Genomic DNA, 16,570 nt, shown 5'->3' with positions numbered 1-16,570 from the left:
TGCAGAGGCTGCGGGCAGCCTCACAATCCAGCGCTCAACCACTGAGCCACCGGGGAGGCCCTGATATTTTCTTATAAGAAAGAATAACTATAAGAAATTATTCTTTTTCCTGGTCCCTTATTTAAGTTTTCTAGATTCCTGCTATGAGTGAGACCATCCGGTATTTTCCTTTTTCTTTCTGGCTTATTTCGCTGAGCAGGATCCCTTCCAGCGCCATCCATGTTGCTGCAAATTGCATGTGTTTATCTTTTTTGAATGCTGGGTAATATTCCATGGTGTATATGTACCACATCTTCTTGATCCAGTCATCTATTTTTGGGCATTTGGGCTGTTTCCAAAGCTTAGCTATTGTAAATAGTGCTGCTATAAACATAGGGGTGCAGGTGTTCTTTGGAATTGATGTTTCTGTGTCCTTTCCCCCAAAGCATTTCTGTTTTAGTATATTTTCAGATTATTTCGTGACAAAAGGCTTTCTCTGACCATAAATTTTGAACTTGAGATAAGTCATTTTTATCTCACATTTTATAATAGGATATAAATGGATGTTTTAGTAATTTGTGGCAAAGAAAATGGTGTCATTTCATTTTCTTATTTTCACTAGGCATTTTTATTACCAATTTGTGAAGCAGCAGCTATGAGAAAAGTGGTAAAGGTGTATCAAGAATGGATCCAGCAAGAAGAAAAACCTTTGTTCATGCAAGAACCTGAAGAAATTGTGATCTCCTCCTCAGAACTACCTTGCATTGAAAATGTCACAGATCATGCTACTTCAATGGAAGAAGAAGAAAAAAGAGAAGAGGTAACATAAGATTTATCTATTTTTAGTATAAATTTAATAGATTTTCATAAAAGTATAGTATTGTATTAGCACACACATACTTACTAAATGGAAAGCTAAAGATACCTTTCAGGATATATTGCAATTTAGATAATCTAGAGGTTACTTTAATATCCTGTCACAGTGTTCTTTGATGTCACAACTCTTAAAAAATTAATATTGAGGCTTATTATATATTGATTCAGTTATTGTTGAGATAAAAATGGATGTTGTAGAACCATACCTCTTAGGGTAATTATTAAATTACAATTGCTCTTGTTTTAGTAAAGAAAGTGGGAATCCACGCAAACCAATATTCTGAATTCTTTCTTGTAAAGTTTTTCTAATAGCAAAAGATAAACCATCTTCTGAGTAGATAAATAATCTGGTATGTAGAGCTGATTTCCAGTACTGCTTCTGGTGATGGAAGACTAGTTTGTGTTAGACTAAACCTCCTGCATATAGCAATTATTAGTTCTTGACAAAATACTTTAAAATAATTATTTGCATATATTTGTCAGTGATCCAGAAGCATAAAGTAGGATGAAACTTAAATGAGAACAAAACAGTGAGTAAAATTTGTTTGGCTTTTCACCTTAGGAAATTCTTATTTTGTAAAACCTTTGATAGCTAAAACCCAAGCAGAAAACTAGAAAAAGTAGTTTGAAGTATTAATATTTATAAATTTTGGGATAATGGGGAATTTACTAATTTTAAGTAGGATAAATATAAGCCATTTTCTGTTTAAGTTATTTGGATTCTGGCATTTCATGTAAAACAGAATTCCATCTTACACAGAACTCTAAATAATATAGTCCCATTCTTGAGTGTGTAAGTGTTCAGAGGAGAGGTTTATACATTCAATGCATAGGAAAATGCCTGTATCTGAAACAATATAATCTATAACTAGTCTTTATGGATGATTTTTTACTTTATGTTTTTGTCATTGTGAGCCTTTTTTACAATGAACTTACTTTGCTTTTATAGTTAAATAAGAAATCTTTTATTTTGAGAAGATGCTTAGCAGTGGGACCAGTAATTTCCAGTTTACTTCTCAGCTTACTGTCTTGTTGCAATATTCTTTATTCATCAAGTATTTAAAATTTTCCTTTAGGAAAATGGGACGAATATTGTTGATCACGTTCGAAATTCCACTTGGGCAAAAAATGGTTCCTACCAAGATGTTCTTTGTAATGCCTCTGAAGAAGCTACAGAACAAAATATACGAGCTGGTACCCAGGCAGTTTTGCAGGTGGATCACTTTTTAGCTACTTACAAAACAATAGATAATCACTAAGTATTTCAAACACATACTTCAGTATTTTAATGTATATTATAGTTTTTAATGTATTAAATTCACCACTCTTATCTATTGTGCATGTTAATTATGTTTTTCCATCACTATTACTTTATAATAAATTATCAGTGACATTACATGTTATTTTTATAGGCAGTTTTAAAATATATATAAATTGTCCCATGTTGTACTATCATCTACAACTTACTTTTTGCATTAACCATTAGTTTTTTAGATTTGTTGTTGATGCCTCACCTTACTTCATTTTACTTTGTGGTGTTGCAGTTTGTGATTATTTCATATTTTATTCATTTATCTGTTTATGGTTTTTACTTGATTCCAATTTTTCACTATTGTGATAGTGTTACATTTAGCATTCTTATGCATCTATTTTTTTCTTTTTCTCTTTTTTTTGCACATATGGGAGAATTTCCCTAGTATCTATGCCTAGAAGTTGGGTAAAAGGATATGTACATTATCTGCTTTACTTTCACATAATATTAGTGCCAATTTTCTCCAACATGGTTATAATAATTAATATTCCCTCCAGTAGTGTTGTGGATTCTAATTTTCTTATATGCTTCCCATTATTTGTATACTCAGATTTTAAGTTCTGTTGCTCACATATATATATGTGGGTAATCTCATTTTTTAAGTTTGTGTTTTCCTTTTTTAATTTGTCCTCCCTTCATCACTACTGAGGATAAGCTTCTTTTCTCATCTTTGAATTGCCTTTTTCATGCTTTTTCTGTTATTCCGTTGGATGTCTCTTACCTATTTGTAGGATTTCATTATATTCATTTTATAAATGTGATTGTTCTTGTCAAGGTCACATGTGACCTTCACATTATTAAATGAACATTTTCCAATCATAATCTTACTGGACTTCTCAGGAGCATTTTATAGAGTATATCATTCCCTCAATGTTGAAACTGTTCAATTGGTCTTCAAAATAGAATTCCTTCCTGTTTTTCTCCTAACTCATTGGCTTCTTAGATTTTATTTAATTGATATTTCTATAATTCTCTGACCTCTGCATGTTAAAGTGCCCAAGACTCAGTTCTTGGGTCTCTTTTTAACTTAAATTTATTCTCTTGTTGATCTCATTCATCCTTTGACTGTATAATTTAAAAATTCTCTACTGGATATATAATTAAGTCCTTAATATCATTTGTAATATTTATTTGCATTTCTCTCTTGCTTCTCTTGGTCAGAATTGCTAAATATACAGTCAGCTTTTTACACAATTTTAAAGTTAGTTTAATATTTTTTCCTCACATATTTTACAACTGTATTTTGTTATGTAGTTTATCCAGGGGATTTTCACCAGAATTATAGGTACAGAAAATGTAAATTTTCTAGGTCATAGTAGATGTATTATTCTGATCTTCCAAAGTACTTGAGAGCCTTGACATCTAGCTGTTAGCATTTCAAGTTTGTCCTCAATAACAAAATACAATTAATGATTTGATATAAGAAATTTAATTAAAGATAACATTGATGGCTCCTCATGCATAATAGTTTTTGCACGCTGTTGTTACTAAAACACATACACATAACCATAAACATGAAAAAAAAGGTTTTTAACATCTCATTCAGACTTTCTTATTTATGTATCTTTTACCCTAAATTATTTGTACTTTTTTTTTAAATTTTATGACAGTGTTAGGGTTATAATAAAACTCAGTTATGAAAAATTCTGTATTTTCACTTGGTTTGTTTTCTTTGGGTGTCTACAACCAAATTTGTATGTGATTAGATAAATACAAAAATAGGTTTAATTAGGGCCTCCCCGCTGGCGCAGCGGTTGAGCGCTGGGTTGCGAGGCTCCCCGCGTCCTCTGAGGCGCCGGTTCGATCCCAAGCTGCTCCGCTCCCCGCCCACCGGAGGAGGGTCCCACATGGGGCGCAGACCTCTCCTGCCGCCCGCTGCTCCCCTCAGCAGTGTACTTCGGTCCTTCTGCCTGCTCTGCTCCCCGCTCTGGCTCTGGTGAATTCTCTCACCCTCCCGCGCTTCTGACTGTACCCAGTGCATGTATAAACAAACAAACAAATAAATAAATAAAATACGTGCCTCTTTAAAAAAAAAAATAAGTTTAATTAGTTTAAATTTTGGATAGCAAGCTAGTGGTAGAAGTATGATAAAAATTAACTACAATCTTAAGCTTTTGAGTTTGTTGTAGATCACACAGTGTAGATCGCATTATATATACATACATGCAAGAGACACTGTTTCTTCCTTTTACTCATTCTATAGCATTGTAGTTTTTGTATTTGATTAAGAAATATGCCATTGAATTCTTTAATGAATAACTAATGATTTCTTTTATCTTAGGTGTTTATTATAAATTCATCAAACATATTTCTTCTTGAACCTGCAAATGAAATAAGAAATCTTCTGGATGAGCATACAGATATGTGTAAACGTATTCTTAACATTTATCGATTCATGGTTGTGCAAGTGTCAATGGACAAAAAGACTTGGTAAAACATTTATCTTTTTTAACTGTTTCTATGAGTAGTTTTTAGAGGCTATAGTGACTGGAAATAGGGCTTCTTACAGTAAAAAATAGATAAATAGAAGTCTCTAGTCTTCTGTTAATGAAGGAATAAATGCAATATTTTATGAAATAATGATGGAAACAATAGTCATCTTCACTATCTCAAATATCTTTTATCAAACTTCCACAAGAACCATTGGATTATCTTTATAAAGTGAACATACAATGACCTACCCTACTCTAACCCCAAGGAATGAATACAGGAATGCATTCTCATTTGAATAAATGAATTTATGAAAGTGTGAATGAATGAAGAAGTAAATGATATATTATGAATACCTGATTCCTCCACCTGGCATTCAAGACCATGTACAATCAGCTACCACATTTTAACCTAAAGTTCACCCTATAGGATGGAATCCTGCTTTCTAAAAGCTTTATCAAATTGTTCTTTCCTAAGGATGTTCTGGACTTTTCTTTACAAAACCTAAATCTAATCATCTTTTCATTTTGTCATCATAATTGTCTTTTAGACTTTATTTCCCTCTTCCCGTATATGCTTACTGATATTTTTCTTTCCTTTCATTTTGTATTTGTACCTCTGTTATACTTCTTGTCAAAATTTTCTTACTCTCTCAATTATTTGCATAAATTTTCATCTCACTGAAGTGAGAGGCCCCAAAAGTGTAGTCTATACCTTTATATATAGACAGATGGAACTTTTTTTTTAATATATAATATATAATCTAACTAGTTACATAGTATTGTACTTTGTGTATGTACCATAATTTTCATAATCAATTATAGTTATTTTCTTTTGTTATTAGAGAAGGTAAAGATAGTTAATAGCTTTGTACGTATATAATATTTCCTCCTTTGACTCATTCTTAAAATGTGGGAGTACATAGTCAAAGGGTGTGCCTAATTTATGTTTTGCTACACATGGAAAAAATGACTATTTTGAAAAAAATACCTTGTTAACACTTAAAATAGTTAAATCTAGAACTAGTTTTTGCCAGTAACTTATCTGGAGCACTTTTCTGTGTCAAATGTCTTTTAAGCACAATTTTTTCTTTCTTAATCTTTGTAGCACCCTATGAAATAACTAATATTTGTATTTTATACAGTACTCCTTAGGCACCTGTCCTTATTCACACAGCTGAGGTTTGGATAAGGTACTCTTCAGAGCCCAAGTTATTATTATCTAGTAATGATACTACATTAAATCATTCTTTTGTTAGTCCTCTGCCCCACCCCTCATTTTTCCTTTATATATGCTTTCATTCAATGTGAGCCAGGTTAAAGTGAGACACTTTCTATTTGAAACACAATTTTAGAATTTTTTTCTTAATTTTTATAAATTCCTTTGGAGTTGTGTTTACTGACATATTTACATTGAATTTACAAGGCTTTCTGTATATTTTAAAGTCATTATTATATTAGAAAGTGAGAGATCTGATATTTGAATGAATTATTTGACCACAAATTAAATAAGAATTATTTGGAAAATCTATACTGTACATATCGTTGATTTCAAGTAGGTTTTCATTTCATATAGGTAAGCTAGAAGACCAAAATTACAAATGTGGTATCTTTTTTTTTTTTTAATGAACGAATACATGCTTTTGTTGTTAATATATTCAATATATTTTCATTTGTGTGAAATTTTTCTATATTATTTAGCCCTCACTTCCTAGAAAAACCATGACATCTAGGTCTGGGATCTATTGCTGCCTCTGCCACTTTTCTCATATAGGCTGTCCCACATATTGTTATGCCTGGAATGGGCCTGCAAATAAGCAAAAGATGAGGAGGCTGTGATAGAAACTTGGGCTGTTAGCCTGGCTGTATACCCAATTGAAATTCCCTTTGTCAGCCTCTTTCTCACACATGATTGAATCAATTTTCGAATTGTCAAGTGTAAATAAGGTAGTTTAATGATCTTGATAAAAAACATCTAGGAGAAAGAGGCAAGGTGAGGATATTAGGATTGATTTACTTACAGTGCCCAAGAGAATAAAGGTTTAAAAAATGTCCAAACTAAAGGGATAAACCGATGGTCTTTGATTACATATTAGACTCATGATCTGGCCATCTTAAAATTATAATGTTATTTTTCAAAATTAAGCCTGGTACAATTCTAGATATGTGGTTGTTTTGGATTAGATGGACAGGTGTCAAGGAATAGCAATGTTGTGTGGATAGATGAGTGTTCTTCAAACAGCTTTTGACAATCTCTACTTGATTTGTGGGGGGTAGAGGGTTGGCACATTTGCCACATTCTCACCTCCAATTGACCAACCTTTGCATAAATTTTTATTTGATGGGAGAGTATTGCAGCTGAAAAAATGGTTTTAAAATGTCTGGTGCAGACATACAACATGGAATATTAAATGTTAACATTTAAAGAATTCTAAAAATTTGAAAAATATTTGATATTAAAGTTACTGAAAGATAATACCATTCTTGTAAGATATTAATCTGAAAGTAAATCATTAACCAAAAGCAAACATATACAAGAAGGAAACATTAATTAATCTTTTTTACTTTAAGGGAACAGATGCTGCTTGTGTTGCTCAGAGTCACCGAGTCTGTACTGAAGATGCCATCACAAGCGTTTCTGCAATACCAGGGGAAAAAAAATATGACTTTGGCAGGTCGACTTGCAGGACCACTTTTCCAGGCAATAAAAATAAAATAGATAGAAGATAAATAGACAAATAGATGATTTTTTTTTTAATTCATTGAGTCTGCACTTGTATTACCTGGGTTAATAAAATTTAAAAGATCATTTCATAGTGAAAGATCTCTTACAGAACTAAATTAAAAGTTGCCTATATAAATAGGTTATTTGCCATACATACAAGTATTCAGTAAAAATGAAAGAAGTATCAGATCTGTGAAAAAAGTTAAAACAGATTGATGATACTTTTTCTCATTTGTGGCATACTTATGTATGATTCATAAAGCTGCCAGAGAATTTCATGAGTGATGGCCTGATTGTTTTCTTTATGAGTTTCCAAGTTTCTGGGATTGTTAGGGGAAAAAAAATTTCTTTGAAGTTTTGTAGTTAGTGAAAATGTACTAAATAATGATTCTTATCATGCAGTTCCATAAACTTTGTTCTCTTCACTTCTTTATTTGATGTATCAGAGGTAGTTTAATTATACAGGAGTTACATATTATGTTTTCCAACTGAAGGATGGAGTACTAACTTAAAATTTATTATGAAAATATATTATGGAAAATAAAACCATATTTCTTAAGATGACACATTAAATATAAATGCATGGATAAAATGGTTCTTAATGTCAAAGAAAAAAATTATTTAATTCTTGGCCATAAGTATAACCATTCAAATTAAGTTTTGGTTTTTTTGTTTTTTTTTTTTTTTTACATATACTAGTTTACCTAAAATTTTTATGCTGGTGGTAAAGAATTCCTTGAAACCAGTTACATATATTATCTAAATTACTCTTGATTTTTTTTTGTCCCCACCTTTAAAAAAATTTCCTTATTATTAGAAGTAACCAAGTGGTGGTGATTATGGAATAAAAAGTTTTAAATATCTATATGGATTAACATTTTGTGGTTTAAATGTTTAAAGACAGAATGGAAAGTCACTGGTCATTACTGTTTTAAACTGTTCTTTAGATGTAATATAGAATTTTTTGTGAATTCCCCAGTAAAACTTGTTATGTTAAACTTTCAAAAAACTTTGTTTTATGATTTTTTTCTTCCATAAGAGGGTATATTTTTGACAGATATCCATAAAATTTCATTAATTTCTACCCTCTATGAATAAGTTTTTATTCTGTGATTTGATATATTATAGAACACCTTTAATCCCTGTTATGCCTTTAAAATGAAATTTAATTTTATTCAGTTTACATATGATTTTTCAAATATATATTTCTTTAAATACAGCTTTAGGAACTTTTTTAGAATAATTCAGATTTCATGTGATTTCCATCTTTGATTTGAGAATGTCATTTTGGTTTTTAGTTCAATAGCCATTAACTGCTTAACATTTTCAACATTTGATATGTTTCTCTCTTTAAGCAGCATTTATTTTATTTAACATAAGTGTAATACAGCATGAAGTATAGTTACAACTCTAGGGAGATTTCAGTTTGTCTTAATTGATAGAATGTTGGGAGTTGGCAGTTGTTGAAATGAACTTCGCAGTAGATACTAATAATTGTATGAATCACTTTTATAAGTATTATCTACCAAGGAAAAGTTCTAGATATTATGTGATTTAAAATTCTGCTTGCTTTTTGGTAATTGTCTTATAACTGAGTGTTTGATTTTGAACAAATTTCATTGTTATTTCTGATTGTCATTATAGACTCTTATAGTTGCCTGGATCAAAGCAAATCTAAATGTGTACATCTCCAGAGAACTTTGGGATGACTTACTTTCAGTATTGTCATCATTGACCTATTGGGAAGAGTTAGCTACTGAGTGGTCACTAACTATGGAGACACTAACTAAAGTTCTGGCTAGAAATTTATATAGTTTGGATCTCAGTGACTTGCCATTAGATAAACTGAGTGAGCAGAAGCAAAAAAAGCATAAAGGGAAAGGTAAGAGTTGTTTACAGAGATGATCTGTATAAATTTGTTTTAATAATTGGGAAAATCAAGAGAGAAGAGTGTGGGTGACCATCATGTTTTCTCTTAATTATTCCCTTCCTCATTTACCCTTCATTTTCAGCAGTAAAATATTTTGGTACCTTCTAATTTTTCTTGAGTTCAGTTTAATTTTGTTGACAGATAAAGTGTTCTATACATAGCTAGCTAGAGTTACGTGAGTAATCCAGAACACCTCATGTATTTTATTTTTAATAATTAACCTAAATTAAAATTTATAAAATGTTCTTTCTCTTTCTATCAAATGCTGTTTGTTTTATTTTTGTTTCTTGATAGAACCTAGAGAGTGCCTTTGTGTTACTCTGTTAAAAAAGAATTACTTGAAAAATTATTTTGAAAGCATTTTTTCAGTTTTGTGTAAAAAAACCATTCGTTGGACATGGACTATGCATTTAATATTAAAAAGGGGGAGAGAGATAGTAGCATAATGATTATATCATTAATACATGTTTTTATAATCTTTGGTTTGTTATTTTTTTACTCTTAATTAATTGCTAGCTAGAAATTACATCTCAGTCATATCATACTTAAACTTATTGTTCTGCTTAGTAAATATGTGATAAAACTACTTTTTTGTACACTATTTATTTCCTAAGTGGCTTATATTGCCATATAGAGATTTGATAACTACAGCGTGGCTATTGGTTAGCTCATTCCTATCCTTTTTTGCCTGCACAAATGTTTTATTTCTATTATAACTCATTGTGTGGCAGATAATGTATAATAGTTTGTTTTTGATGGTGATGTTTAAAATCCTTTATCAACTTTGAATTTTTACATAAAATAAAAGTCAAAAATGCCTTACATTACGCATTTTATTTTGTTACTTTATAATTCATTATGAGTAAACCTTACAATCTGAGAAACGTAGCTCACATAATTTAAATAGGTTATTAATTAGGTGACAATATGCTGATATTGAAAACCTATATTTCTAGGTGTTGGGCATGAATTTCAGAAAGTTTCAGTTGACAAGTCATTTTCTAGAGGATGGAGTCGTGATCAGCCTGGCCAAGCTCCAATGAGACAGAGAAGTGCAACAACCACTGGTTCCCCAGGAACTGAAAAGGCAAGGAGTATAGTGCGGCAAAAAACTGTTGGTATGTACTCTTTTAAATGTATGTACTCACACAGAGTAATATATTTATAGCCCTTAAGAAAACTGTATTTACATATTACTTTCCATTGATTTTTGTTACAAACTTCTGTAGCAGAATCTTTTTATCCGTAGGTTTGGAGTTCAGTAAAATGCTATATTGTCCTTTTTATGCAGTAAAGATTTATCTTATTTTTATATAAGTTTTTCTTATAGATATCAGTAATTTAAGCTGTTATTTTGCAGAATTGAAGAGGTAGACTGATTGACTTATGGAACTGAAGCTTCACTGGTGTAGTTTCTAAGTCACTGTACTCACAAACAAGGGTATCTAATTTTCAGTGCTACAATTATATAATTAGATTGCTTCACAAATGTCCAGTAAGGAGTTCATTGACTGTACTGTGGACATCTGAAGCCACAATAGTCTGTTGCTAGGTTCTTTGGTATATCTAAAAGATAGGAGAAAATTTCTATAATCTTGGAAATAGCAACAAAAGAGCAATAAGATTTATTTATGCAGTCAATAACTGGGGTACAGGCCAGAGGTATGTGGGGTGAAAGGATTCACCAGAGACAGAGTGGGGAACAGAACAGGCAGATTGACTGAAATACACTGCTGAGGAGAGCAGTGGGCAAGGCAGGAGAGGTTTGCTGCACCATGTGGATAGCTCCCTGGCCAGGGATCAAACGTGCTACAGTGGCTACGGATAGCTTCATAGGTTGTGTCTTAACCCCTTGCACCATCAGTGAGGCCTGACATAGGATTATTGATTATACTGTAGGCTAGTTGTCTTACCCCTTTTGCTCTCAGATTTATTATTTGATCAAATCATAGGAAAAAAGTGCTACAATGAAAAACAAGAGGACTTTGTCTTAATCTCTTTTTTGCTAAGTAGCTAGATACTTTTGAACAATCTACTGAACTTTATTTAATTCACCCATGAAGTGGGAGCTACTACCTCAAAATTAAAGCAAGATTACTTGAAGTTATTTCAGGCTTTGCAGTCTGTGATTCTGTGGAAGGATAATTGACCTTAGCAATGTATATATTTAATGGTAATCAATGAAAAACGATATTAACTTTAAAGAAATTTATGACCATTTTTTTAAGGATATGTCTTCTATAAAATGATGGGTTCTAACATATTAAGAATTAAAGTTCTGTAGGAAGGCAAATACTAGAAGAGAAAGGAAAAATTAATGATTTTTAAAAATCAAAGATCTTGCATAGTTTTATTAAATCCTTCAAAAGAATTTTTTTTTTCTGAAGCAGTTTGTAAACACTAAACCCTCCCCTACAAGAAGTACTGAAATGAAAGCTCCTTTATAATTTGAAAAGAAGAAAATTCCCAAAATATAGAGCAAGGAAATAGCACAGTAAAACAAAAATCAAAGTGTAAGTAACAAACCACCATGTATCATTAATCACCCTTAATATAAATGAACTGAACTCACCTATCAAAATGCACGAAGTGACTGGTTGGATTAGAGAACAAACCAAATTTTCTGCTATTTTCAGAAAATACATCTGAAAAAAAATAGGCTTAACATAATAAGTTGGAACACAATCCTATAAGCAAATGATTCCCTAAAAAAGACAAGGAGAGCCATATTTACATCAGATCAAGTAGATTTCCAGCTCAAAAAAGTAACAAGGTAACAATTATATTATGATTAAAGAATCAATACATCAGGAGGACATAACACTCATCAACATATATGGACCAAAGGAACACCAGAATATATAAAGTAGTATATTAACAAATCTAAAAACAGACATTGACAGCAACACAATAGTAGTAGCAGACTTCAAAATCCCACTTATCAGTAGACTGATCACCCAGACAGAAATATAACAAGGACACAATAGCCTTAAATGAGGAATTAGACTAGATATAAAAAATTTAATCATTTTTCATAGGGCACTACACCCCCAAGAAAGCTGAATACACATTCTCCTCAATTACGCAGGGACTTTCTTGAGGATACATTACATATTGGGTCATAAAACAAATGTCAATAAATTCAAGATGATTGAGATCATATCAAGTATCTTCTCTGATCAAACTGGTTTCAAATTAGAAATAACCACAAAAAGAAAGCAGGAAAACCTCAAATATGTGGACACTAAACATGCTACTATGTGACTACTGAGTTAAGGAAATCAAAAGTGAAATTAAAAAATAACTAGACACAAAGTTGAAGGCATGACCTGTAGAACACAGCAAAATTAGTATTAAGAGGAAAGTATGTAGGAACACAGGCCTACCTCAAGAAATCAGATATCAGATGAATAATCTAATCTTACACCTGAAAGACCTAGGAAATGAACAAAAGCTGTTGGAAGGAAGGAGACAATAAAAAATAGAGTAGGGGCCTCCCCGGTGGTGCAGCGGGTTGAGTGCAGCACTGTGAAGCTGTCTGTAGCCTCTGCAGCACCGGTTCAATTCCCACCTAGCCAGGGAGAAACCCATATGGCGCAGCAGACCTCTCCTGTCGCACCTGCTGCTCCCCTCAGCAGTGTACTTTGGTCCTTCTGCCTGTTCTGCTCCCTGCTCTGTCTCCAGTGAATTCTCTCACCCTCCCGCACCTCTGGCCTGTACACCAGTGCTTGCATAAATAAATAAATATTAAAATAGAGTAGAAATAGTGGAAATAATAATCAAAAAGATAGTCCAAAAGAACAGTGAATCCCAAAACTGGTTCTTTGAAAGGATAAAACCTCCCAAACCACTACCTAGACTCAGAAAACAAAGGGAGAAAACAGTTTTACGTTTATAGAAAATTTGAGTGGCATGTGCAAAGACTTTCAGTATATGCCCTCACCAGTCCCTTTATTTTTTCAGATATTAACATCTTACATTGCTATGGTACATTAGTATACTTACTAAGGTTACTGAAGTTACTGTTGCTCTATATCCTTGTCAACATTTGGTGTTATTCGATGTTTTGGATGTTAGCCATCCAGCAGATGTGCAGTGGTATTTCATTGTTTTAAAGGCAATTTAATTCAAATTCTAAGATTTAACTTTTAGATATACTTACCTATATGGCATACAGTACAGAAGTACACCTAAGTATATTCTCTACCATTTTTAATAGCACAAAATAATAAATCTGCACACAAGATAAATTATGGTACCTTCCACATAATGAAATCTGATACAAGAAGTTCAACATTTGCTAATAGTAATAATCTTTATGCTATGCCATTATAGGTTGATTTCATTTCAAGTACTCTCTTCCGCCCTTATTCCACAGTGAGTTCACTCTGACTTCCCTACTCTTCCTCCTCAAATACCCAAGGATACTCCTGCTCCAGGGCTTTTTTACATTCATCCTTCTGACTGAAGCATTCTTCCTTTAGATAACTGTTATTATTCTGCCTTATTCTGGCCTTATTCTGGCCTCTGTCCTTTTTTTTTTCCTCCATACTTCTGTTCTTATAACATTTGATCAGGTAGGACTTCACTGACCTCCCTACCTAAAAAGGTACCATTTCCCCACCCAAATAACCTTTAGTTCCTTATTCTGTTTTACTTTTCTTCGTAGTACCTACTGCCTCTGTTTATTCATTTATCATTTGTGTCCCCATCACAAGAACTGTCAACATCAGTGGGTTGTGTTCCCTTTGTTCACAGCTATATCCTTAATACGTCGATCACTGTTTCCACATGAGTACTTTTCATTCAAATGTGTAAAAGACAGATATGCTATATATCTGTCTTTGCATAAAATATCTTTAGAAGAATGCCCAAGAAACTGGTAATAATGGTTCTCTCTAAGGAAGTGAACTGGGATAGTGAGGAACAGTGATAATGGACTAAGTAAAATGTTTATCATTTTATCATATATTGAATTTTTGACTTTGCACATGTACTAAGAATATAAAAAATTTATTTTAGAAATTAAAAAAATATGATCCAAAAATATCCTAATTTAATCTCTGTCCCTTTTAGTATTTTTCAACTTTATGCAGACATCTTTTTTTTTTCCTAATTATTATTTTATTTTATTTTATTTTTCTCTGAATTTTATTTTATTTTTTTTTAAATAATAAATTTTATTTTTATATTCCCCATATATTTGCAACCCCCCATTCTGACCCCAATCCCTCCCCTCCCACCCCCCACCCCCAAAAACTGTCTCTGGTTCATAGTTTTTTGTTGATTTTGATTTTCACTTTCTTATAGTTGTTCATTTTCCTGGTCCCTTATTTAAGTTCTCTAGATTCCTGCTATGAGTGAGACCATCCGGTATTTTTCTTTTTCTTTCTGGCTTATTTCGCTGAGCATGATCCCTTCCAGCGCCATCCATGTTGCTGCAAATTGCATGTGTTTATCTTTTTGAATGCTGAGTAATATTCCATGGTATATATGTACCACATCTTCTTGATCCAGTCATCTATTTTTGGGCATTTGGGCTGTTTCCAAAGCTTAGCTATTGTAAATAGTGCTGCTATAAACATAGGGGTGCAGGGGCTCTTTGGAATTGATGTTTCTGTGTCTTTTGGGTAAATACCTAGGAGTGGAATTGCTGGATCATATGGAAGCTCTATGTTTAGTAGGTCCAGAAATCTCCACACAGCTCTCCATAGTGGTTGGACCAGTTTGCACTCCCACCAGCAGTGCAGAAGAGTTCCTTTTTCTCCACACCCTCGCCAACATTTGTTGTTGATAGTTTTTTTAATATGTGCCATTCTCACTGGTGTAAGATGGTATCTCATGGTATTTTTGATTTGCATTTCCCTGATTGCAAGTGACACTGAACATTTTTTCATATGCCAGTTGGCCATTTGCATTTCTTCTTCAGAGAAGTTTCTTTTTAGCTCTTCTGCCCATTTTTTGACTGGATTATTTTCTTTGTTGTTGTTGAGTCTCATCAGCTCTTTGCAGATTTTTGTGATCAGTCCTTTATCATTAGTGTTGTGTGCAAAAATGTTCTCCCAGACGGTGGGGTTTCTCTTTGTTTTTTTTATTGTCTTTTTTGCTGTGCAGAAGCTCTTTAATTTGATGTAGACCCAGCTGTTGATCTTTGCCTTCACTATCACTGCTTTGGGTGATGTGTCTATAAAGATGTCTTTGATGTGTTTATGCAGACATCTTTTGTCACAAAACTTGATATAATTTTTTGACAGGTTAGTTCAATGAACAAACCATTCCAGGTTATTTTGGCATAAATACCAGAAAGTAATCATAATCAGAAAATAATTTTTAACATTTTTACTCATATTTATGCTTTTTAAAAGAATAAAAAGAAACATACCAACATGTTACCAATAACTGCTCACTAGACAGCTATAAGTATGTCTCATTATGAACAAAGATAATTTAGAACTTTGAATAACCTTAGATTTGCCTACAAACATTTACTTTTTAAAGTTTATGTCATTCTTCATTTAATTTTATGTCTCGTATTTGGAAAATAGATCACACTGATATTTTCTTATTTTTTTTAGGTTTATTTCTTTATGCATACAAGAAATGGGGTGTAGGCCGGAGGTGTGGGGGGAGCAAAACTGGTGGTTCTATTGAATACACTGTGGAGGGGAGCAGCAGGCAAGTAAGGAGAGGTCTTCTGTGCAATGTGGGTTTGCTCCCTGGCCTGGGATCGAAGTCATGCCACAGTGACGGGCAATTCTTGCTGCAGTGGCTGTCGAAGGCTGGATTTGATTGCACTGAGACTTTAACCCCCGCACCACTTGGGAAGCCCCTGATGCTATTTCTTTAATTTAAATTTGTCTTTGGATTACAGACCCGATTCCTTACTAGAATTGTTACATTTTCCCCCCTGACTTTGAGCTGCCATGTGGAGTGACAGTATATGTAACTTTTTAAGACAAATTTAAACAACTTTGTTTCAACTAGTGATCTAAACTGTTAAAAGCATCTTGATATCCTTAAAATTCATGAGGACACTGTTGAGTTTATTGAGAAATTTACAGTTAGTAATTTTGTTATATGGTATTCAGAATCTTTTTTTATTGGTTGCTTTCTAGAGTTTTCAAATAGAAATTCTAAGAATTTATTTTTCACTTCATTTATAAAAGAAACTTGTGTGCTTGCTTCAGCAGCACTAAAATTGGAATGATGAAAGAATTTGTCTCATTTAAAAAAATATTAAATATGGTCATAATTCTTTTACACATCCCCACCACCCCCCCCCCCAGATTACCCATTTTGGCCTTAGTAAGATAAAATTT

General features: G+C 32.6%; 1 protein-coding gene across 6 annotated transcripts in view; it reads left to right on the top strand.

Moving 5' to 3' along the window:
• The window catches only part of RALGAPA1 (Ral GTPase activating protein catalytic subunit alpha 1), a 199,357-nt gene that overhangs the window by 54,761 nt on the left and 128,026 nt on the right, over positions 1 to 16,570 (top strand). For all 6 annotated transcript variants that reach the window (XM_037503217.2, XM_054689860.1, XM_054689853.1 and 3 more), the window contains exons 11-16: positions 602 to 799; positions 1,932 to 2,069; positions 4,449 to 4,597; positions 7,168 to 7,297; positions 8,966 to 9,203; positions 10,208 to 10,369. In XM_037503217.2, coding sequence (XP_037359114.1) covers positions 602 to 799; positions 1,932 to 2,069; positions 4,449 to 4,597; positions 7,168 to 7,297; positions 8,966 to 9,203; positions 10,208 to 10,369 — 1,015 coding nt within the window. The remainder of the gene's footprint in view (positions 1 to 601; positions 800 to 1,931; positions 2,070 to 4,448; positions 4,598 to 7,167; positions 7,298 to 8,965; positions 9,204 to 10,207; positions 10,370 to 16,570) is intronic.

This window comes from Talpa occidentalis, unplaced genomic scaffold (genome assembly GCF_014898055.3).
Source record: "Talpa occidentalis isolate TD23 unplaced genomic scaffold, MPIMG_talOcc4v2.1 talOcc4.11, whole genome shotgun sequence".
Lineage (NCBI taxonomy): Eukaryota > Metazoa > Chordata > Mammalia > Eulipotyphla > Talpidae > Talpa > Talpa occidentalis.
Note: the sequence above shows the minus strand (reverse complement) of the source record. Positions and strands in the feature narration are given on the sequence as shown.